The sequence below is a fragment of the Eubalaena glacialis genome, chromosome 19 (assembly GCF_028564815.1).
Source record: "Eubalaena glacialis isolate mEubGla1 chromosome 19, mEubGla1.1.hap2.+ XY, whole genome shotgun sequence".
Classification (NCBI taxonomy): Eukaryota; Metazoa; Chordata; class Mammalia; order Artiodactyla; family Balaenidae; genus Eubalaena; species Eubalaena glacialis.
In genome coordinates, this window is record NC_083734.1 from 18,862,352 (window position 1) to 18,887,131 (window position 24,780).

At 39.2% G+C, this 24,780-nt stretch overlaps 2 protein-coding genes across 2 annotated transcripts in view; one reads left to right on the plus strand and one right to left on the minus strand.

The window, feature by feature from the left end:
* Positions 1-4,278: 4,278 nt before the first annotated feature.
* Positions 4,279-24,780, minus strand: part of CRLF3 (cytokine receptor like factor 3) — a 37,051-nt gene continuing 16,549 nt past the window's right edge. Inside the window, exons 4-8 of the mRNA XM_061175397.1 lie at positions 23,848-24,025; positions 21,806-22,028; positions 21,000-21,132; positions 6,532-6,644; positions 4,279-5,655 (exon numbers count right to left, since the gene is read on the minus strand). Of these exons, the coding sequence (XP_061031380.1) occupies positions 5,399-5,655; positions 6,532-6,644; positions 21,000-21,132; positions 21,806-22,028; positions 23,848-24,025 (904 nt within the window). The 3' untranslated portion in view covers positions 4,279-5,398. The remainder of the gene's footprint in view (positions 5,656-6,531; positions 6,645-20,999; positions 21,133-21,805; positions 22,029-23,847; positions 24,026-24,780) is intronic.
* LOC133079655 (small ribosomal subunit protein eS27-like) lies at positions 19,056-19,378 on the plus strand. The gene has a single exon (XM_061175250.1). It carries the CDS (start codon positions 19,071-19,073, stop codon positions 19,323-19,325), a length of 255 nt encoding a protein of 84 aa, XP_061031233.1. The 5' UTR covers positions 19,056-19,070; the 3' UTR covers positions 19,326-19,378.

Here is a 24,780-nt window from a genome sequence, read left to right on the forward strand (position 1 = left end):
AAATACATGAGGTTTTATTAACTATACCAAGTACCATATTAAAATGGATCATTGATGGTTCCCAGTTGTTGACAGCGTATAAATCATGCTCTTCCTCCCTGATCTGAATTCACTAAGTTTTCAGTCTTATCTCTCATGTATGCAGTCTCCCCTCCAACCAGGTGAGATACCAGAGTACAGCATGGTACACACCATGCATTCTGGTGTTCTCCGTACATAGTCTACGATCCAGTTTCTGGAGCATATTCTATTCCTATGTACTATTTGTACAAGTGTAAGGTTGATTTTTATACAGAGGTAAAAATTCACTCAAGTACATTCTTAGGCAAACAAGATTGCTACTTAAGTGTCACATGGATGAATCACGTTATAAAGTTGGTTCTAGAGAACAGGGTGGATATCTCCTGGACTACTGTATTTCATCTGTTCTCTTTTCCCATTTCTGACTACCATCCTATCCACATGGCAAAGCTTCAACCAGGGGCTACCTGCAGGTGCACCATCTCCTGGAATCATATTTCTGTCCATGCAACCCCATTCTTTTTCAGAACCCAAATAGCTTCCACCTGCTCTTGTAGCATGCTACCACTAGCAGCCGTTCTGTCAATCATCTGTGAATGTGTGCCAGCACTTGTCCCAAGCACTGGGAATGAGTAGTTGAATAAGACTCATCAGATCCTGTTTCAAGGATTCTCCCAGTCCCCATGGATCAAAACCACAGTCACTTCTTTCTCTTCCTGTCCCTAAACATTTACCTCTTTGCTAGATTTATTGCTCATTACTCCAGAGAAGGGGTGAAGTTATACAGATATCAGAATAAAACCTTTTTATATTTTGAGACAAATTTATGAATCACCTAATACAAGTACCTAGAACGTAACAGGGGTCCAACAAATCTTAGCTTCTTCACTAATTCAACTAAGATTTTCTTCTGAATGGATTCTGTCTATCCATCCCGATTTCTCATTTGGGGGGCTGGTTCTTCTGTGCAGCCCTGTAGGGAAAGGACCAAGGGTGCCATGTGGGTAATTAGCCTTAAGGAGCCTTACTTATTCATTAAATACTTCCTGGGCGCTTGCTATAGCCTTTGCCTTAAGCTAAGCATGAGGATACAAAGATGAATAAGCCAGACATTGTTCCTGTCCTCATGAATCTTAAATTCCAGAGAGGGAGACATTCACTCATGTTTTAGTAAGCCATATTTCCAAGTGTCTAATCTCCAATTGGTACCCTGAGACATCGGGTAGTGTGGACAGAGGGTATCGTGGTAGAAGAACTGATAGTCGATAGCCTTGGATTTGAATGCCAACTTTGGTGCCTTTGCAGCTTCAAAACTCATAGTTACTTAACGACACTGAGTTTGTTTCTTCAGCTGTAAAATGGGATTAAAATGCCCCCTTCAACAAGGGATCTAGCACAGTAACCTGCTCTCGGTTAGCATCACTGTTTCCTTCCCTACGGCCACACGGTTTTGCCAACTTCAATCCTCAGCTCTCACCTCTAAAGAAAAACCATATGCTTGCTCCCTCTTCCACAAGCTGTTTTAAGAACATGGAGAAGTCTCCTGAGATTACATTAACAAAGTCTAATTCTCTACAAAACTGCAAGTTTTCTAACATTGCCTTATGTAAGACTAATGAATAGAAGTGACATAGAAAGGTCACTTTTCATATAATCAACATGAAATTCCATGAGAGATAGGCTTTTGTGAGAGATTAGTTTTATTTTGCTGAATATGGTTTTTGTTTTTTAAAAAGAAAAGTACTGGTCTTAGTTCAAAAGTATTTATCAGATGCCCATATATCAGGAAATGTAGGGTAGTAAGTAGATCCCAGACTTTTGGATTTCGTAGACCAGTAATATACATTCAAAATTTTTTTGACTTTTTGTCAGATAAGATTTATGAACAAAACAAGCATACCTGACATCTACTGTCACTTTCATGTTATAGAAGGACACAGTGCAAAAAGAGCAAGAAGGATAATTTCAGAATAAGGGATAGTCTTTCACAGAAAATTTGGATTTACAAAAAAAAATTACTACGGAGACTGGACTTTTAGTTACTTTGGAGCAGTTATTCCCAAATCTGCCTTCATAATACAATCATTTCATTTCTTTAAAAAAAAAAAGTGAGCGCCACTAGTACCAATTAAATCAGAATTTTTGCTATTTTTAAAAGCTCTCCAGGAAATTCTAACGTGCAAGCAGGATTGAGAATAATTGCTACAGAAGATAACAAAAGCTCAAGGAATTTATAATCTAGTGGGTTTAAAGCAGGTGTCAGAAATTCATGTACCCATAGGGTCAGCAGTTAAATGAGCTATATAGCTGAGTGTTATACCAACCTAGGAAGACAGAATAAAGAGAAGATACCACAGTCTTCCAAAGAGAAAAAACATACAACCTACAAACGAATGGGCACCAGAACAGCATCAACTTTTGGTTGTATCCTAGGTGACAACAGAGCAATGCATTCAAATTCTGAGGGGAAATGATCTCCAACCTAGAATTCTTAATGAGTCACAGTCAAATGCAGGATAGAATAAACAGATTTTCAGACCTCTACCTCTCAAAATATTTACCTCTTGGGCACCCTTTCTCAGGAAATGGAGGAAGTGCTCCACTAAAATAAAAGAATAACCCAAGAAGGAGGAAGACATGGGACACAGGAAACAAGTAATGCAGCAGTGGATATGAGCTGAGCAAACTATCCATTCTGGCACTGGTTGATTTACATACGTATGGAAAGTTCTGAACCAGTTTAGGAGACACCTAAATGAGTGTGTGACCGTCAATCACAGTTGTCACAATAGTTTGTTCTCAACAATTGAATAAACCTCACTTCTTGAACTAAGTCCTTCATATTTAACACAGGAGCTAGATGCTTACTCTGCTCCCTCTGCAGGAAAACCCCTCATAAGAGATGTCTTTACCTTTCATCTCCACTTCTATTTTTGTTTTGATATTAAAATCTATTATATAGCTTCAGAATTTATGCTTCTGAGAAGATGGAATAGCATAATTTCCCTATTCCTCCTGCTAAGTACAACTAAAAACCCTGGAAAAAAATATAAAACAAACATAAGAAGATTCTGACAGATGGCCGAGGGACCTCAAAACTCAAGGAACTCAGTACTGTGCGTTCCTAGGGTTCTCTTGTCTTATGTATCTCAGACTTGGGGCTGAAGAAGCCAACAACATGGAAATACCAACAGACACAGACAAAAAAGCCCCAACAAAAGCCTGCTCTCTGTAGCCAAAGGACCAGGAAAGGGGCAGCCTAGCAAGACAGAAACTTACAGCCAACCACCACTCCACTCCAGCCAAACACCATCGTCAGGGTTGAATGGTGGTGGCCCACAAAAAGACATGTCCACACCAGAACCTGTGACAGTGATTTTATTTGGAAAAAGGGTCTTTGAAGATATAAATTGAGGACCTTGAGATGAGATCATCCTGGATTATCTGACTGGGTCCTAAATCTAAGAGAAGTGTCCTTTTAAGAGACCAAAGGAAGGAATTCCCCGGTGGTCCAGGGGTTAGTTAGGACTGCCGCGGCCAAAGGTTCAATCCCTGGTCGGGGAATTAAGATCCCACAAGCTGTGCGGCCCAGCTAAAAACAAAGCCCAGGGCTTCCCTGGTGGCACAGTGGTTGAGAATCTGCCTGCCAGTGCAGGGGACACGGGTTCGAGCCCTGGTCTGGGAAGATCCCACATGCCGCGGAGCAACTGGGCCCGTGAGCCACAATTACTGAGCCTGTGCGTCTGGAGCCTGTGCTCCGCAACAAGAGAGGCCGCGATAGTGAGAGGCCCCCGCTTGCCACAACTAGAGAAAGCCCTCACACAGAAATGAAGACCCAACACAGCCATAAAAATAAATTAAAAAAAAAAAAAAAGCCCAAAGGCCATGGGAAGACAGAGACTGGAGTTATGCAGCAACAAGTCAAGGAATGCCTGCGGCCACCAGAAGCTTCCAGAGACAAGGATTCTCCCCTAGACCCTTTGGAGGGAGTACAGTCTTGCCAATATATATGTTATATATGTATATATAACTTATTCATTTAATATATATATGGATCCTCCCACTTAAAAGTGAAGATGACTTTTCTCCCTCTACTTAAAAAATTAAATCTGAATTAATTAAATCTCATGAAAGAAAAAAATACACACATATACCTTTTAGTTTTTTATTTTGTTTCAGACAGTTGGACGAGGCATCTACATTCTAGCACATCTTCTTAACAGTCACTAAGCAAGTGAAAAACAGCTTACTTATAATATAAAAAGGCAAGGGGAAAAGGTCATGATTGTCTAATAGGGAACTGGAATCCCCAAATAAATTATCTCACAAAAATATCAAACTTGCTTTTCCACTTTTCTACTGTTAAAAATGAAAAAAAAATAATTCACATTAAAGAAAAAAGATCTTAAGCTGTTATATAGCAAGATAATCATTTTTACATCCTAAGTCCTTCAAATAAATATTTTAAACAAATTTAAGTTTTCCAAAAAATAGGTCAAGTATTTACCCTACATTTGTTTGGTCCACTAAAAGACCATTTATGAAACTGACATGAAACTGGACTGCAGCTCAGACCCTAGGAAGAACAACATGCACGTCACTGAGGCTGGATATGCACCTGTGCATATTTCAAACATGGGACATGGCTAACACTGCTGTGCATACTACTTCCATAAGTAGTTTTACCCTGTAAAAACCCTCTAGCCTATCGTGAACTGAACTGCAAGGAAAGAACAAAAGAAAATACCTTGCCTGTGGTAGACATTTGCTCAGTAATTTTTAAAAATGCAAAAATTATCATGCTTTTGGGACTTAAAGATTACTGAACATGAGATAAAATTCAATACTGCTTACAAATCCCTGAATATGAAGAGCATATTCAACACTCCTGTGGAGAACACACAAGAGAGTGTATATTACAGCGTACATGGTGGCACATTCTACCTGGTCTACTCTTGCCTTTTCATTCTGAAGTCTTGGATGGCCCTGGATCTTTAAAAGATAGAGATTTAATTAAAAAAAAAATGTTACGTTACATTTTTGTGTTCTTACAGCCAACTTTAAAAAAAAGTACAGTGGAAAGGTACATAGGGCTGTCTATATCTCCTCATACTTTTAAAAGCCAATTTGATTTTTATTGTGATGTGATATTCCAATTAACACTATGCTAAAAATAAAATGGACTGCATTACTGTTTTGTCCACAATATTCACGCCTCTTATTGCTAAGATACTGGAAAATAAATCCAGTAAATAATTTGTTTCCAATGACTTAACTGAGAGATGAATCTAACGATTTTTTAAACCAATGACAACTGAACTGGGCTGAGGAAAGCTATGTGAAACCCCTGCAAACCCAAAGCCAATCATCTGAAAATCTAGAATACCAGCACTTTCCACCCAGGATAGAAAAATGAGCATCCAAAGTAAAGAGAACCACAAGACTGATCGAGCAACCAATCAAACACCACTTCTCTGTTATTTGAGCTAATAGTTACTCGAAGCTTGATGTTTCCGCCTTCGTTATTATTGCTGGATCCTAGAGTCACAGCTTCAATGTCAAATGTGACAGTGGACCCAGAAGTAACTGCGGGCAACTGATTAGTCATTTCTTTTCCATTTACAAAAACTGCACCTAAAATGTTAAGGTAAAGAGTCATTCATATGTGAGCAATAACTAAGAACGGAAACAAGATTCTAGATTATTGGTAATACAGCTAATTTCCTAATTCAGATAAAGAAAACATTTTGGAATGCCAACTGGTCAACGATAATGCAGTTAAATATGTTAACTAACCCCCATCCCCAAGGCAGAAGAAGAAGTTAAAGCTTTGATAACATTTTAGAGTTCTGGTCCAGGGTTCCACTCTTTTGAAATACAGACCATGAGTTTCCCATATGGATGGCATCAAAAGAAACTTGACTCCTTTATAAAATTACATCCTGTGGAACAACAAGATTGTTTCACATGGAATAAACAAGAATCTTGTGCTACCTACTGTTTGACCCACACAGTAAAATATTAATACATCTTGGTAGTGATTTTTAAAAGTGTGATTACTGCAAAGTAAGGGACCAAAGAACACTACAGATGTAAACTCTCTCCCCATTTCCCTAATCTATGCCGAATTTATGTTGTCTAATCTATGTTGAATTCAGATCACCCAGGCACACCGAATCCAGGGGTAAACCACCTGGTGAAAATCCCAGCTCAATCACCTCCAAGCTATGTGAGTTTAAGCCAGCTACTTCACCTCTCTGTGGCTGTTTTTATCAACTACAAAATGGATATAATACTACTCCTCACTTCAAAAAGCTGTTAAAAGGATTAAATAATGTATTATTTTTAAAGGGTATAGAATAATGCCTGGTACATAGCAGCCACATAGATATGCCATTAAGACCTAAACTTTTTCATCTTCTGCTATAAATGTGTGATCTTGAAACTGATTCAGATCTTACTAGAGTGAATCACAGATTTCAAAGAGAATGGCAGTAATTTCCCTCTTACCATTTGTACTAATGCAAACTGCTTGATCCCGCTGCAGGGAGTCATATCCGTTCTGTTTTTCTGCACACACTCCTATACTGTCTCTTCTGTCTGGCTGTCCCACAGTTTCAACTCTGTCAATGAGGTAGAAAGGTCATTTAATCTTTTTTTCTTAATGTGATATCTAATGCTTAAAAAGAGCCATCTCATCACAATTACTCTTAAGAATAGCTAACAATGATTCAGGCAGGACTTCCTAAATTCCAGGCACTGTTCTAAAAACTTTGTGTCTATTTATCTATCTATAAATCATCTCATTCAATTCACATAACAACCCATGATGTGGGTGCTATTAGTATCATACCCAGTTTATACATGAGGAAACTGAGGCACAAAAGAAAAAATAAGGTTAAATAAACTGATGCTGATCACCTAGCTGAGTGGTGGAACTAGGACATGAACTCAGGCATTCTGACTGCAGAGTCTACGTTAACTATTTATAACTATGACAGCACATTTCTATTCTATATTCTGGCTCTAGACGTGTAGAAAATGTGTCATATTTGCCATTATAATGAATGTGACCATTACTGCCATCACCTAAACCTTCAATATGAGAGTCTATGCAATGATTAGATTACTATTTATCAAGAATTTAAAAACAGACATTATCATCTTTTTAAAAAGAGGATAATATAGTTATGGACATATTTTGGTTGCAGAACTTCATACATAGAAAGTTTAAGCATTTCCTTTTGTGTTTTAGTTTCAAATAATACATCATCATGTACTCCAGAAATGGGAAACTTAGATGTAAAGGTCAATCTACATCCCTATTACCAGGGTCATCTTCCCCTGCATTCCAGAAAGCCAGACTTTGCAAGGACAGGAAAAGAAAAATTAGCAAGGAGCAGAATGTAGCTTTATCAAGGGAAGATGAGATTATTTATACTCAACCTGGCCTCAAAATGTTTTTCTTTGTAAAGTGGCAAACATACAGGTTCATAATAAACATGTGGGTGGGTTTCTTAAGTCATTTCACTTCTAAACCAGCAGCATAAAGAAGTACGGGGAGGAGGAGAACAACGTCAGCAAACACAGCAGAACTGTACGTCCTAGGACTCATTCTACCACAGAAACACCACTTTCAAAATGATATACGGACCAAAATACCTTTATGAGATTTCCAGAATCCAGTTAAAAAGTCCCAAAGGAGCACAAAGCTGAAAACAGCTGCACTGAAATGGATAAGAGGGGCAATTTCACTTGCCCCACGTCAACCCCTCTTCCAAGCTAGCACAGTTTGGTGCCAGGCAAGAACAGCCCAACTCCTGACTTTTCCTTCAGAAAGGAATCACAGGAGTGGAGTGTGCCTCCAGCATTCTAGCTCTTTGGAAGGTTGCCTGAAGGACGGGTTTCTGACATGCCTCATTTGGAGCACTGACAGAACCGGCATAGCACGGATGCCTGAATGCTGCAGAGACCAAAGAAAAGTGAGGGGTGGCATCCTGCAGGCAGTGCAATTTGGCATGGGAGGGAAGGAGAAGAGGAAAACTTGCTTCTGGTGTGCCAGCTTTTCACAGGGCTGCTCAAGGGAATGGTATCTGTCTCGCCTCATGGGGAGCCAGCATACTCTGGATGCCTGGTGGCCCCTGATTCCAAGAGAGAGCAAAGGCACCCTGCTGCTGGAGCACCAGAGAACTTGCAGTGCCACAAACAGGCACCAGAGGGAGCAAAAGATTATGCGCTCCTAAAAAACCATCAAGCCTCTCTAATCGAGAAATTGCACACGCAAGCCCAGAGAAGTCACATCCCACCAGAAAAGGTTTCAGAGGCCCCCTGGATCTTTAGCTGGGCTCATGTGTGAGGGTCTTCTCCTGTACGAAGCAAGGCCATAAAGATTTGGAAAGGTGGCTGTTTTTCCATATGTGTAGATCCCAGCACAAAACTATGAAACATGAAGAAACAGGGAAACCTGGCTCAGACAAAAAAAAAAAAAAGAAAAAGATCTTCAGAAAATTATCCTAATGAAATAGAGGTATATGAATTATCTGACAAACAATTCAAAACATCCATCATAAAGATGCTCTACAGGCTCAAGGAAATGAGGCATGAACAAAATTAGAAAACCTACAGAGACAGAAAATTTTAAAAATAACTAAACACATTTTGGAACTGAAGAATATAATAACTGAAAAGTTCATGAGAGGAATTCAATATCACACTTAAGCACTGGAAAGAAACATCAAACTTGAAGACAGGTCGTTTGAAATAACCCAATCAGAAGAACAAAAGGAAAAAAGAATGAGAGTGAAGAAATTCTAAGAGACTTATGAGAGAAGAGAGAGGAAAAGGGGCAGAATGTTTAAAGAAATAATGGCTACAAATTCCCCAAATTTGGGGAGGGAAATGGACTTTCAGATTCAAGAAGCCTAAGGAACTCCAAAGAGATGAACCCAAGAAATCACACTGAAACTCATTACAATCAAATTGTCAAAAGTCAAAGACTGAGAATTTCGAAAACAGCAAGAGAAAAGTGACTTGTCATGTACAATGGAACTCACATAAGACTAACAGTGTATTTCTAAGGAGAAATCTTACAGGCCAGAAAGGAGTGAGATGATATATTCAAAGTGCTTAAAGAAAAAAACCTACCAACCAAAAATACAATATTCAGCAAAACTGTCCTTTAAAAATGAGAAAAAAATAAAGACATTCCTACATAAACAATAGCTGAGGGAGTTCATCACCACTAAACCTGCCTTATAAGAAACGCTAGAAGGAGTTCTTCAAGTTAAAACAACAAGACACTAAACACAACATGAAAGTATGTGAAAATATAAAGCTCACTGGTAAAAGTAAATATATAGGCAAATAAATACTGTAATACTTTAACAGTGGTGCATAAATCACTTTTAATTTTGGTGTAGAAATGAAAAGACAAAAGTGTAAAAAATATAACTATAAAAATATGTCAATGAATACACAATATAAAAACTATGTAATTTGTGACATCAATAGTAAGTGTGGAGGAAGAAGAAGTAAAAGTGTAGAGTATATGTATTCAATTGATGCTAAGTTGCTGTCAGCTTAAAATAGATTGTTATAACTACAAGATGTTTTATGTAAGCCCTAGGATAACTACAAAGAAAATACTCATAGAAGATACACTAAAGAAAACGAGAAAGGAATCAAAGCACATCATTACAAAAAAATCAGTGAAACATGGGCTTCCCTGGTGGTGCAGTGGTTAAAAATCTGCCTGCCAGTGCAGGGGACACGGGTTCAAGCCCTGGTCCGGGAAGATCCTACATGCCACGGAGCAACTAAGCCCGTGCGCCATAACTACTGAGCCTGCGTTCTAGAGCCCGCGAGCCACAACTACTGAAGCCCACATGCCTAGAGCCCGTGCTCCGCAACAAGAGAAGCCACTGCAATGAGAAGCCTGGGCACCGAAACAAAGAGTAGCCCCCACTCGCCACAACTAGAGAAAGCCCACGCACAGCAACGAAGGCCCAACACAGCCAAAAATAAATAATTAATAAATAAATTTATTTTAAAAAAAGAAAAAAGAAAAAATCAACCAAACTACGTTGGTTTTTTGAAATGAGAAACAAAACTGACAGACTTAGCTAGATTAACTAAGAAAAAGAAAGATAACATACAAATAACGTCAGAAATGAAAGGGGAGACATTACAACCAATGCCAGAGAAATAAAAAGGATAAGAGACTCTTATGAATAATATATACTAAGAAATTGGATAATCTAGAAGAAATGGATAAATTTCTACGAATATACAACCTACCAAGACTGAATCATAAAGAAACAGCAAATCTGAACAGACTTACAACTAGAAAGTAGATTGGATCAGTAATCAACAACATCCCAGGACCATCAGTAAACAACAGCCCAGGACCAAGTGGCCTCACTGGTGAATTCTACCAAATGATTAAAGAAGAATAAATAACAAACCTTCTCAAACTCTTCAAAAAAAACTAAAGAGGAGGGAATACTTCCAAACTTATTTTATGACGCTAATATTATCCTGAAACCGAAGTCAGAGAAAGACACTACAAGAAAACAAAACTACAGGCCAACAACTCTGCTGACAATAGATGTAAAATTCCTAAACGAAGTACCAGCACTGTTGGTGAGAATGTAAATTTGTTCAGCTACTATGTAAAACAGTATGGAGGTTCCTCACAAAATTAAAAATAGAACCACCACATGATCCAGCAATCCCACTTCTGGGTATATATCCAAAAGAATTCAAGGCACTGAGAAGAACACAATATTACTTCTATAATATTTCTGCTGAAGATGCATAACCTGAATCTAACCACCAGGAAACAGAAAAACCCAAATTGAGGGATATTCTATAAAATACCAGACCTGTACTCTTAAAAAATGCCAATATCATAAAATTTAAAAGAGACAGAGAAACTGTTCCAGATTAAAAGAGACATAACAAATGAATATAACACATGATCCAAGATCTTTTTTTTCTGTAAAGGACATTAATTGGGACAACTAAATCTGGTAAGGTCTGTAGGTTAGATAATAGTATATCAATGTTAATTTTCTGATTTTGATAATCTCTTTTTACAAAATACTCACTGAAAATGATTTGGGAAGAAAAAGTAGAGGACTTCCCTGGCGGTCCAGTGGCTAAGAATCCATGCTTCCACTGCAGGGGGCATGGGTTCAATCCCGGGTCGGGGAAGATCCCGCATGCCATGTGGTGCAGTCAAAAAAAAAAAAAAAAAAAAAAAAAAGGTAGAGAAAAATGATGAAGCAAATATTGAGGCATCTGGGTGAAAGGTATTTGGGAATTCTCTATACTATTCTTGCAATTCTTCTGTAAGTCTGAAATCATGTTTATAAAGATTTTAAAAATACACAAAATACTATATGGATAAATATATACATAGAGAGAGAGATGTGGGAAACCCAAGATACCTGAATTTTATCCCTAACATCCCTAATGTTGTGTCCTAAAAAATAAAAACCTGATAATATTATTATAGATGGAGGACAGCAGTTACTTGTTTAGTATTGTGTAATGAAAAATATGGCTTGATTCTGGGAGGTAACCTTTAAACCACTGCAATTTCACAAGTGATAGGAGTGTCTTTGTTATTCATGGTGGGTCCCTCAGACCACACTTGATAGTTTATGCTAATGAGGTGCTCAAGGTGGGCCCCTAGATAGTTTATGCTAACAAGATGACTCAGGATGGGAACAGGTCACCCCAGAAAGACCAATCATATGATTACAGGGTTGAGGCTTTGAGCTACATGATGTCAGCCCATTCTCCTAGGAGAGCAGGGGAGGTGGATGTTGAGTTAGGTGGGGAATGATTTAATCAACTATGCCTCCACAATAAAATCCCAATAAAAACTCTGGACACCAAAGCTTGAGTGAGCTTTCCTGGTTCGTAATACTCTTTGAGTACTGTCATGCCAAAAGGCCTTGCATCCCTGAGATGTATGCTTCGTCTTTGGAATCCTCCCAGATCTCACACTATGAGTTCCTCCCTTTGGCAGGTTCTGATTTATATCCTTCTGCTATAATAAAACTGTAATCATAAGTGAAGTGCTTTCTTTCTTTCTTTTTAATATTTATTTATTTAGCTGAGCCAGGTCTTAGTTGCAGCATGTGGGCTCTTAGTTTCCTGACCAGGGATCAAACCCGAGCCTCCTGCATTGGAGAGCGGAGACTTAACCACCCGACCACCAGGGAAGTCCAGTGAAGTGCTTTCTTAAGTTCTGTGAGTCATCCTAGCAAATTATAAAGCCTGAGCATTGGCCCTGGGGACCCCTGAACTTGCAGCTGGTATCTGAAGTGAGGGCAATCTTTTGGAGGACTGTGCTCTCAACCTTGAGTTTGGCTAGCTCATTGCAAGTGTACGTTTTTTTCTGTGATTAAACTTTTTAAATAAATAATTAACGCAAGTAAAATTTCTTGAAATTAACTAAAATCCTGGGAAGAAGGAAAAAAAACTCATTTGAATAAATCACAAAATTGTTCCTAAAAGCATCTTACTTGAAAACAGCATTTGATAAATAAGACAAGCCTGGCATTAAAAGCTTATAAATGTTTCTCTGAATATAAAATGAACCACGAAAGTAAAGAGCTGATTTGCCTTAACACAGAATTATTTTCACAGCTCACTAAGAAATAGAATGGAAGTTTAAAATCTTTGAATTTTTCCCCCCTTTGGCCACACTGCACGGCTTGTGGGATCTTAGTTCCCCGACCAGGGATTGAACCTGGGGACCCGGCAGCGAAAGCTTCAAGTCCTAACCACTGGACTTCCCGCCAGGGAAGTCCCTAAAATCTTTGAATTTTTAAATTGCAAGACAAGTAGTCAGGACATTATTTCCTTAAAAACTACCCAAGTGGTTCTCTCACATAAACAAGTCCTATAAGAAACTCTGCCATAAATCATCCAAATATAAAAAGTATATAAAAAAAGAAAAATGGTATACAAAATAATTCATAGTAGGGTACAGTGACCTTGGAGATACAATTAATAAAAAAAATCAATTTATGCACAAGTTGGTAGGACTACATCCATTGCATAGAGTCATGTAGAAAGTTCTAGGTGATAATTTTTCTCAAAGGTAAAGTATTCTGAGAAAGAACATGGTTCAGAACAAAAAGGAAAAATTTCGATGGCAGAAAGAAAGCTAATCTATTCCTACTACTCTGGCACTTTGGCTAACTGACTGGATTTAAGTGGCAAATTCTCATATAATCTCAAACTTCCTTCTTCTCAGAGTGAACACCTGGAGCAAAGATCCAAAAATTCAGTTGTTTGGCTAATACATCATAATATATTATGAAAAATATCCAACTTTATGATAAATATATGAAAGAAAATGAAAATATTATTATGTCCTACAGCTACAAATTAGGTAAAAACAGTAATACTTAATACTGACAAGGATGCAGTGACATCAGTCAGGACCGTCACACACTGCTGGGAAGACTGCAAGTGCTTCCAGGAACACAGCTAGTTGGCCTGTGTCACTAACAGGAAACTAGCCCAAGGAATAAAGAATAAGCCATATGTCAAAAAAGAGGGTCATAGCACAGCTTGAGTTGTCAGGAAAAAGAAAGAGAAAGAAGGGATGTCTTATCAAGTCATAGTAAACAAGGATTTTTGATATAGAAATATACTCCTTACTACACAAATCCTAAAATAGCTTTTATCCTCTCTTAAAATGAAACTGATAGTCTTATATCTATTATAGAAATTGAAAATCTTCCAACAAAAAAAATTCTAGGATAGCAAATTCATTGGTGAATTCTATCAAACATTTAAGAAATAATACCAATTCTCACAAACAGTTCTGAGAAATAAAAGAGGAAGAAATACTTCCCACCTCAGTTTATGAGGCTAGCAATTACCCTGCTACCAAAGACATCATAAGAAAAAACAGACAGATATCTCTCTTCTGAAGAGACATAAAAATCCTCAAAAAATATATAAAACTTAAATTTAGCAACATATATAAAGAATAATACATGGTCAAGTGGGGTTTCTCATGGGAATGCAAAGCTGATCCAATGTTAAAAAATCTATCATTGTAACCATATCAACAGAAGAAAAACCATATGATTATCTTAAAAGATATACAAAAATAATTTGACAAAATTAAACATCCATTTATAGATAAAACTCTCAGCAAACTAAGACTAGAAGGGAACTTCCTTAACCTGATAGAGGGTGTCTACAAAAAAACCCTACAGCTAGCATCATACTTAATGTGAAAGACTGAATATATTCCTGCTAAGATCTGGAATAAGACAAGGATGTCTGCTTTCAACACTGCTATTCAAAATTATACTTCCTAACCAGTGTAATAAGACAAGAAAAAAATTGCAAAACACTGATGGAAGCCATTTTTTAAAAAACTAAATGAAGATGGCAATTCCCTGGAAGTCCAGTGGTTAGGACTTGGTGCTTTCACTGCTGTGGGCCTGGGTTTGATCCCTGGTTGCGGAACCAAGATCCCACATGCCACTCAGTGCGGCCGGAAAAAAAAAAAAACAAACAAAAAACTAAATGAAGGGTGACTTTCAGATTTACAGCTCTACAGCCTGTCCCCCATTGCTATAGGAAGGTACTGCCTTATAATATGGCTCTTCTGTGAAGCCACATCTCCTTTGACACTCAAAACCTAATCTGGTTCAAAAGAGCTTCTATTGCCAGACCTCAGTTCTCTTCAAAGGCTGCTTATAAACTACTGTCCACTGTCACCAAGGGACACAGTCCTTGCTTCCTAAGATGATGCACTGTGACTCCCCTGGATATTTTTCCCACCTTTTCTCTCTGCTTCCTCAAGAACACTCAAGCACTGTTCAGTCCTGGCCCTGTTTATAGTCTTAGGGTGGAGTCTTCTCCTTCTGGGACTGAATATTTGGAGATTTCTGAGACTGGCCAGCAAACTCACGATTTCCAGCCTAGCTGTGTCTTAGGGGGCCTTTACAGCTAATTTGGAATTTGAGTTTTCTGTATTTCTTAGTTCTGTTGAAAAAGTACTTATGGGTCCCTACCCCCTACCTCTTTATTTCTCCAAAAAGTTTCCAGTAGTCGAAAAATTCAGAACTATGGTGCTACTATGCATCTATTGGTCCCCAAAGATCCCATCTCTCTTTTGAACCCACTCTAATCAAGCTTCCCTCCACCACACCTCCCCTGAAACTGTTCACGTCAGGGTCACCAATCCATGTCCACGCTGCAAACCCAAAGGTCAATTCTCAGTCCTTTTCTTATCTGTTGGGTCAGCAACATTTGACATAATTGATCGCTACTTCCTCTTGGAAACACTTCCTTTGCTTGGCTTCAAGGACACCACATTCTCCCACTTTTCCCGTCTACCTCACTTGCTACTCCTCCTCAGCATCCTTTGCTGGTTCTTTCCTCCCCAAAAGCTAAATGTTCAGAGTTCTCCAGTGTCCTCTCCCTATACTCATTCCCTGGCTAATCTCATGCAGTCTCATGGCTCTAAACACACATCTATACGTTAAAAACTCTCAAATTAATATCTCCAGTCTGGTCTTTTCCACTGAACTCCCGATTTGTATATCTGACTGTCTACCCCACATTTTCACTTATATGTCTAATAAGGAACTAAAATTAATTTGTGAAAGAACAAAATGATATTCACCCATAAATAGGCTCCTCATAAGGCCTTACCTACCTCAGTAAATGACAATTCTACCCTAAGTTACTCAGTCCAAAAACCCTGAGGTTACACTTGACTCCTTTCTCATACCTCACAACCAACCTGTCAATAAATCCCGTCAGTTCTTCCTTCAAAATAAATCCAGATTCTGACCACTTATCATTACCTCAACTACTCCATCCTGGTCCAAGCCACCATTAGCTGTCACCAAGATTAATACTGGAATGCTGAATACAGCTTTCCCTTCATTTCTGGTAATATTTTTGCTCCTCCTCTCCAGCCTCCTAAACGGTCTCCTTCCAGCCTGTACTGCTGTACAGACTATTTTCCACCCAGCAGCCAAAATGACTTGTAAAACATATGTCAGATCACATCATTCATTTGCTCAATGTCCTCCAATGGCCTTCCAACTCACTCTAAGTCCAAGCAGAGTCCTACAGGGCTAGACTGCTAGGATTTGAATCCCAGCACTACTATTAAGAATCTGTACAACCTCAGGGCTTCCCTGGTGGCGCAGTGGTTGAGAATCTGCCTGCCAATGCAGGGCACACGGGTTCGAGCCCTGGTCTGGGAAGATCCCACATGCCGCGGAGCGACTAGGCCCGTGAGCCACAATTGCTGAGCCTGCGTGTCTGGAGCCCGTGCTCCGCAACGAGAGGCCACGATAGTGAGAGGCCCGCGCACCGCGATGAAGAGTGGCCCCCGCTTGCCGCAACTAGAGAAAGCCCTCACACAGAAACGAAGACCCAACACAGCCATAAATAAATAAATACATAAATAAAATTAAAAAAAAAAAAAAAAAGAATCTGTACAACCTCAGGCAGGTGGTTTAATCTTTTTACATCTCAGTTTCCTCATCTATAAAATGTGTCTACCTCCTGAGCATGTAATGAGGATTTATAGACATTAACTCAATACTTAAGAAGCAACACACAGTAGGGTTCGACAAATGTGAGCTGGCTGTTATTATTTTGTAGCCTAGCTCAACTCGTGAATTCATGAAAAGTCAAATGCAGAGCATGACTCCCAAGACTATGAAATGTGAACCAGACTTGGTTTTACTTGGTGAAGACTTTTGTTGGGAAAAGGAAAAAAGAAAAAGACCACTGTATGTGGTATCAAATGTCCTCCTTATAAATGGGCACAAGTGAGCTCCAAAGGGGCAAGTCTTTGAGGAATTGAAAAAGAAATAAATATACACAGCCTGTCCACAAGAATGTCGTACTTTTCTGGGGTTCTGACTATACTCCCATCTCTATAAAACCCATTCACACTCATTACTTCCTGTTCTTTATATTTTTTTCTCCTCCATATCTTTGGTTCTTGCTTTGTTTCTCTACCTGAACTTTCCTTTTCAGCCCTACCTGAGATAAAGCCTTCACCAACCCCTCATCTAGAAGTAACTCTTCCTTCTTCTATATTCCACAGCAGTCAGGATCTTTCTTATACTTTATAATTTATAAACTGCCTATTCTATGTTTAGATAAGATTCTAGTTTTTTCTTTTTCTTAAACTTTGCATTCCCAACGATACCAAGTACTGTAAGTACCATCTGAATGGAATGGGGTTGTATGAAACAATCAGCATCATTCACAAAGACCACAGGTGAGCAGAACTGTCCTTACATTTTAGAAAAGCAGTTTAAGACAGAAGGATATGGACAGGAAAAAGAAGTCTAAGGAATATTCCTTAGGTTATCTGGGAGGAATAGCTATTATATGTGAACATCCCAAAGCAGATATGTCTCCCTGACTTCATGTAATCCTCCCTCTACAAACAAACTAAAAGCTAGGGTTTAATATGATATCACTTATATGTGGAATCTAAAATACGGTACAAATGAGCCTATCTACAAAACAGAAACAGACTCATAGAGAGAAAAATATGGTTTAAAAAATAGTAAGATTGGGAAATCTTAGAAGCAAGGGAAAGCAGGAATGTTCAAGACAGGAAGTCAGGGAGAGGCCTGGAAGGAGGGGGTTGCTAGCAGACCCGGGCACCACATGAGACTGGGCTCTAGAGACTGTTAAAAGCCGGCCAATAACAGGTTCCTTTGGTGTCAGCAGTTCTAAGCATTCCAGAAACTTCAGCAGGGATCGACTGGGCTGAGCAACAGGGCAGGGCCTGCAGGAGTATAATCTCCCTTCTGACTATAAGGCCCTCAAAAAGCTGAATAAAGTTTACCTTGATTCAAGCAGGCCTATCTGCCCCCAACCCCATGCATGAAGGTGCCCCATACAAACACACCATTCACATCCTCTGCCTTAACTGCCAATGCCTGAAATTCCTTTAAACAGGAGAGAAAACATTTTCAATCCACATTCAAAGGAAAAATGACAAAAATGCAACGGTCTGGCTAAGATAATACTGAGCTTAAATAAGTTTCACTTAATCACCCTACCAAGGGGGGCCCCTTTGGAGGAGGAGGGAGGAACTAATGGTTTATTGAGGCCGACTAAGTGTCAGGCCACAGTCCACAGACAGTACGTGGGTTTAAATCAATGTGTGTAATTTCCAATGTCGTAATCTATAAACATTTACTGAAAGACTTAAGAAACAAACCTAAGTAGGTCATCTATCGGCCCTTCCCCTGTGTTCACAGAGGGAGAAGTTAAAAGTAAAAAGAGCATCAGATCACCATCACCCAGGGATAAAAATCATAGAAGAGAGAAAAGGAAGAGAGCTGAGGATACAGTAGCGGAGAAACTATACATTTCCACACTAACTCAAATCATGTTTACTCTCCCATGAAAAAAGACAAATGAGAAGCAATACAGACCAGTGGTCAAAATTACTGGAGCCAGACTGGGTTTAAATCCTAGCTTTGCCACTTACTAGTTATGTGACACTGGGTAAATGACTTCACTTCTCTGTGCCTCAGTATCTTCATCCCTAAAATGGGTAACTACACCTATTTCATTGGGTTATTGTGAGAATCAAATGAGTTAATGTAAGTAAAGTGCTTAGAACAGTACCTGGCACATAGTAAATGCAATTTAAATATTAACTGCAATTAATAATACTATGATTATTATTCTTATTATGATCTGAGGTATCTGGCCTGAATCTGTTAACTCAGGAAGTCCTATCATTATACAGAAGTACCCTGTTCTCAGCAGACTCACTAATGGGAGGGAGTATTTCTATAAACAAGGGACATCAGCAGAGAAGAGGTTTGTTAGTACAGAAAACTCCTGATTACCTGGGGAATAATTAAATAGATGTTAGGTACCAGACTCCTCATTTCTCTTTGTTAGTTTTTTCTGGTTATTAAGTCATTCTTTTTTCATAACGTAAGGGGTGAGAGGAGGTGTCAAAAATGAGACAAGGTTTCTGACGGTGACGACCTCCCCACGAGGACATGCCTCTCGCAAAGGATCTCCTTCATCCCTCTCCAGAAGAGGAGAAGAGGAAACACAAGAAGAAGCGCCTGGTGCAGAGCCCCAATTCCTGTTTCATGGATGTGAAAAGCCCAGGATGCTATAAAATCACCACCGTCTTTAGCCATGCACAGACAGTAGTTTTGTGTGTCGGCTGCTCTACCGTCCTCTGCCAGCCTACAGGAGGAAAAGCAAGGCTTACCGAAGGGTGCTCCTTCAGGTGGAAGCAGCACTAAAAGCCCCTGGAATCAAGATGAATGGGAAACCATCCCAATAAACACATTTTGGATACGTCCAAAAAAAAAGAGACAAATGGGATTTCCCTGGTGGCACAGTGGTTAAGAATCCGCCTGCCAACGCAGGGGACACGGGTTCGATCCCTGGTCCGGGAAGATCCCACATGCGGCGGAGCAACTAAGCCCGTGCGCCACAACTACTGAGCCTGCGCTCTAGAGCCCACGAGCCACAACTACCGAGCCCACGTGCTGCAACTACTGAAGCCCTCGTGCCTAGAGCCCATGCTCCGCAACAAGAGAAGCCTCAGCAATGAGAAGCCCACGCACCACAACGAAGAGTAGCCCCTGCACGCCGCAACTAGAGAAAGCCCATGCACAGCAAAGAAGACCCAACGCAGCCAAAAATAAAATAAATAAATAAATTTATTAAAATAAAAAAAATGAGACAAAGCATAAACTAGTGCATTCTGATCATGCTGACAGTTCAAATGACTTGGCTGGTGGAGAACATGGCAACACTAGCTTAGATAAAACTCTCAGATACACTCCATGCCTTATACAACAAGGGACTGAGACCAAGAGGAACCTGGAACAAGCATTCACAATAAAATCCTATGATCTCACAACTTAAAACTTAGAGGAGAGTTTGCTACACTGAGGTGTGTATGGTGAACATCAGACAAGCTTCACTTTTCTAAATCAAAACCGGGCTTTGGTTTTTAGGAAAAGCTATTTAGAAATAGGACCACAGAGAATACATCTCAGACAACATGAAAACAAGAAAAAGGAAATTTTTCTAATACAGGAAGAAGTGGATGAAGAAATAGAAAATTAATTGGCGGCAGGAGAGGCATGCTTTCAATTTTATTTTACAGAGACTATATATATAGTATGTTTACTCTGATAGGTTGTCTCTCACAGATACTTGCTCTTATTGATTCACAAAGAAAAAAAAAATTGGGGACCTCTGAATGCTTAAGATTGATTTTTGAGGGACTTCCCTGGTGGCGCAGTGGTTGAGAATCTGCCTGCCAATGCAGGGGACACGGGTTCGAGCCCTGGTCCGGGAAGATCCCACACGCCGCGGAGCAACTAAGCCCGTGCGCCGCAACTACTGAGCCTGCGCTCTAGAGCCCGTGAGCCACAACTACTGAGCCCGCGTGCCGCAACTACCGAAGCCTGGGCGCCTAGAGCCCGTGCTCTGCAACAAGAGAAGCCACCGCAATGAGAAGCCCTCACACCGCAATGAAGAGTAGACCCCACTCACCGCAACTAGAGAAAAGCCCATGCACAGCAACAAAGACCCAACGCAGCCATAAATAAATAAATAAATAAATAAAACGCTCCCAATCTTTAAAAAAAAAAAAAAGATTGATTTTTGAGAGGTATTCTATTTACCAAGAAGAAAGAAGATGTAAACACAGTGAATACACACTATGTATCAGGCAGAAGCAAGGCATTTTATACCCATTATCTCAGTTCATGCTCATAATAACCCTGTGAATACATACGAGAAAAGCGAAGCAAAGAGAAATAAGGAAATTGCTCCAAAGTAACACTACCTAGAAATGACGGAATAAACTCAGGACTGTTTTGATCCGAAGCTCATGGATGCTCTGTGCCCTTCACTTACTGCCTAAGGCATGACAGACAGATCTTTTAATATCCACTTGCCTGAATGTTAATGTCTGCCCACAGAAGTAAGTGGGAGCGCTGGAGTAGAGAACACCGGACGATTCAGCATCATTCCGAAGCGCTATGTTTCTTCGACTGCTCAGACTGTACCCCTCAAAGCCAGCTGTCCACTCTTTTTAAAAAGCAAAGATATTGTAAATTGTTAGAATCTTCTGGGGAATATCTTCAACACAGACACATTAAATAAAACTTGGAAGTGGAAGACGCTACTTAGGGTTCATGGGCAACTTCAATGAAAGGAAAAATTCAGTGACAGGGTGTCATGGTCAATCCTACAAATCACAAAAAAGATTTTAGTCTTTTCCTACACATTTTTGGCAAGGAAGATCAAATAAGTGTTATCTCTTACCTAATAAAATCACGTTTGAGCTTATTCCAACCCGATTAAGAAGTAATTAACCGAGTCTAAATCTTTTTAAAAAGTAATACAGGAGAGGTCAATTTTGGATCATAAGACTTCTAAGAAAAAGCCTCTATCAAGATATACGTTGAAGGTTTGGGTCAAATATTGCAGTCTTCTAATGCAATATTTAAAATCTTTGGTTTTAGGGATGCTTATAATCCTGCCTGGCACTATTCGGGGACTCTGGAGATAAGAACGAATGAAAATTTCTCAAAATTCACATGAAGTAATTTGAGCAGGAAGTAAAAGACATATTCCATGTTATTCTCCATCAATTCAGGGTTTATCCTTAGGAAAAAGGGTTGTCAGTGTGCTGCCTTTAGCACAGGATACGTGTACTCATACACAATTAAGCTTCAGGAGTGAGAAGGCAACAGCATACCATGAGGCACCAGCGTGGAATGACCTATCTGGGGGACACTCCAAGGACTCCACTCCTGTCGGCCATCTCCTCGGGCGCAGACTCTGAACTGATAATCAACATTGGGGTCTATGTGCAATACTATGAATTCAGTTTCAGAGCCTACATACACGTCCTCAAAATGACTGGAAGTACATTTACGGAACTGGAGCCTGTAATCTTGGGCGGTAAAGTCGTCATCCACCTGAGGAGAAAGGCTTTACGTTAGGTAAAAAGTCAGAGAATAACTTCTCTCAGCATCACTACTTAGGAACTTTGAATGGGGGCATTTGGGGCCAAGCATACAGGCCCACATGCTGAATACGGGCTCTTCTCAGGAAGGTCAGAGGAAACGGGCCATTATTATTTCCCTTCTTTTCCGTATTGAACCATGTGTTTTATAACCCCAGTCTGATATGAAAAAAATCTGCTTCCTCTGAAGTAATGGCATGTCTTCTAAACAATTAATGCCAAAGATAAGACATTCAAAATTCAAAGACAAGTATCCCAAAACTACATTATTCATATAACCAAGACAGAGCTAATATCTGAAATATATAAAGGACTCCTTAAAATTAATAGAAGACAGGGCTTCCCTGGTGGCACAGTGGTTAAGAATCCGCCTGCCAATGCAGGGGACAAGGGTTCAGTCCCTGGTCTGGGAAGATCCCACATGCCGTGGAGCAATGAAGCCCGTGAGCCACAACTACTGAGCCTGCGCTCTAGAGCCACAAACCACAACTACTGAGCCCACATGCCACAACTACTGAAGCCCATGAGCCTAGAGCCCGTGCTCCGCAACAAGAGAAGCCACCACAATGAGAAGTCTGCGCACCGCAACGAAGAGTAGCCCCCGCTCGCCGCAGCTAGAGAAAGCCTGCACACAGCAATGAAGACCCAACGCAGCCAAAAATAAATAAGTAAATAAAATAAAACAGTAAAATAAATAAATTAAAAAAAAATTAATAGAAGACAAACCACCCAATAAGGGAAATGGGCAAAAGACATGAATAAGCATTCTACAGAATAAGAAATGTAAGCAGCCAAAAATATATAAAAATATTTAACCTAATTTGTAGTATGGAAAATGCAATCAAAACCCACAATGAGATACCATATTGGCAAAAATATAAAGTCTGACAATGCCAAGTATTGGTCAGGATGCAGAGTAAGAGGAACACATACACTACTGGTAGAAGTATACTCTGGGACAGTCACTTTGGAAAGAGTTTGGTATTTCCTAGTAGAGTATAGATCCAATACTCTAAGACCTCATAATGTTATGGCTAGGTATATGCCTTAGAAAAAAAATCTTAAATGTGTACACAAGGAAACATGAATAATAATGGTTACAGCAAAAAAACTGGAAATTGTAGGTCCACAGATAGGCAAAAACAAAAAATTAATTAATTAAAAAACAAACCAAAAAATTGGAAAAAATAAAAATAAAAAAATAAAAAAATAAAAATCCCATTTAAGAAAATAGTTTCCAGAAGCTGACCACCCACCTCTGAATGATGTTATCTGTCAACAGCCAAGACATCATGACTCATCTGGACATGGTTTTTATCTAAAATATGGTAACTCACAAGCATAATATGATTTAATACACAAAATTCTTAGCAGTGCTGAGAGTGTGAAAAAACTATACTTTAAAACTTTATTTCAGAGGTATTAGTTCAGTGTTGAACAGAAAAATATCCAACACCCAATATTCACTATCACCTTCTGACTTTTCTAATTCTGAGCGATCCTCAACTCACCAAGAGTTAAGTTTGGGAAATATGTGATGGGAAACAACATTTCGATACAGAGATTTTATAAAGTACCTTCAAAATTGTTTATCCCAACTGGAAGAGCTACCTCAGTTCAAGTTCCCTGTGACCTTAGTTGTAAAGCAAAGGGCACTTCTGTTCACAAAGAGAAGAAAATATTCAAAGGCAACTAATAAAAAAAAATCGTAAAGGCCCCCAAATCTCAAATCCATAATGCTGAAGCCACTTCTACAATCCTGAATTACGTACCTTACACCATCGTACGATGATGCCTCCGGGTTTCTCTATCAATTCTTCTATCTGTACTGGTGGGCGAGATGCTACCGTTCCATGCTTGAAAATATGGTCTTTCACTATGTTAAGAATTGAGTCGTCCAACTGAGCAGATAAGCAAGGCACATCAACCAGTAAAGGCACCTCTGGTAAGCTGAGGAAACAAGGCTCATGTGTTTATAAGGCTTTTAACTGAAAGTTAAAAATACAAGGGAGTATAGCCTTGAAAAACTGCAAATCACTATGCTGTACACCTGAAACGTATACAACACTGTAAATCAACTATATCTCAATTTTTTAAAAAATAACAAGGAATATTTTATTCATTTATTTTTGGCCGCACTGCACAGCTTGTGGGATCTTAGTTCTCAGACCAGGGATCAAACCCAGGCCCTCAGCAGTGAAGGCGTGGAGTCCTAACCACTGGACTGCCATGGAATTCCCCAACAAGAAATACTGTAGATCAGTCACATACTGTAACAGTGCAGAAGCCCCCAGTAAACAATGCTAATGGCAGTGGGGGTTTTGCAAGATATTACATAAAAATTCTCTTCCCAAATAAATAAAAGGAACAAGAGAAAATGGGTAGGATCACAATTGTCAAGTTTATAGCAAAAGATCTGGTTTACTGAGCTATGACTCAGTTTTGTTTGTTTTAATTCAAGTGTACTTGATTTACAATGTTGTGTTAATATCTGCTATACAGTAAAGTAATTCAGTTATATATATATATACATTCTTTTTTATATTCTTTTCCATTATGGTTTATCACAGGATATTGAATATAGTTCCCTGTGCTATACAGTAGGACTTTGTTGTTTGAGCTATGACTTTGTTCAGATTTTTTTAAATTAACAATTCTCTTACACATTAGGATTGTAGAAAATCGGTAGTAATTCTATACCAGAG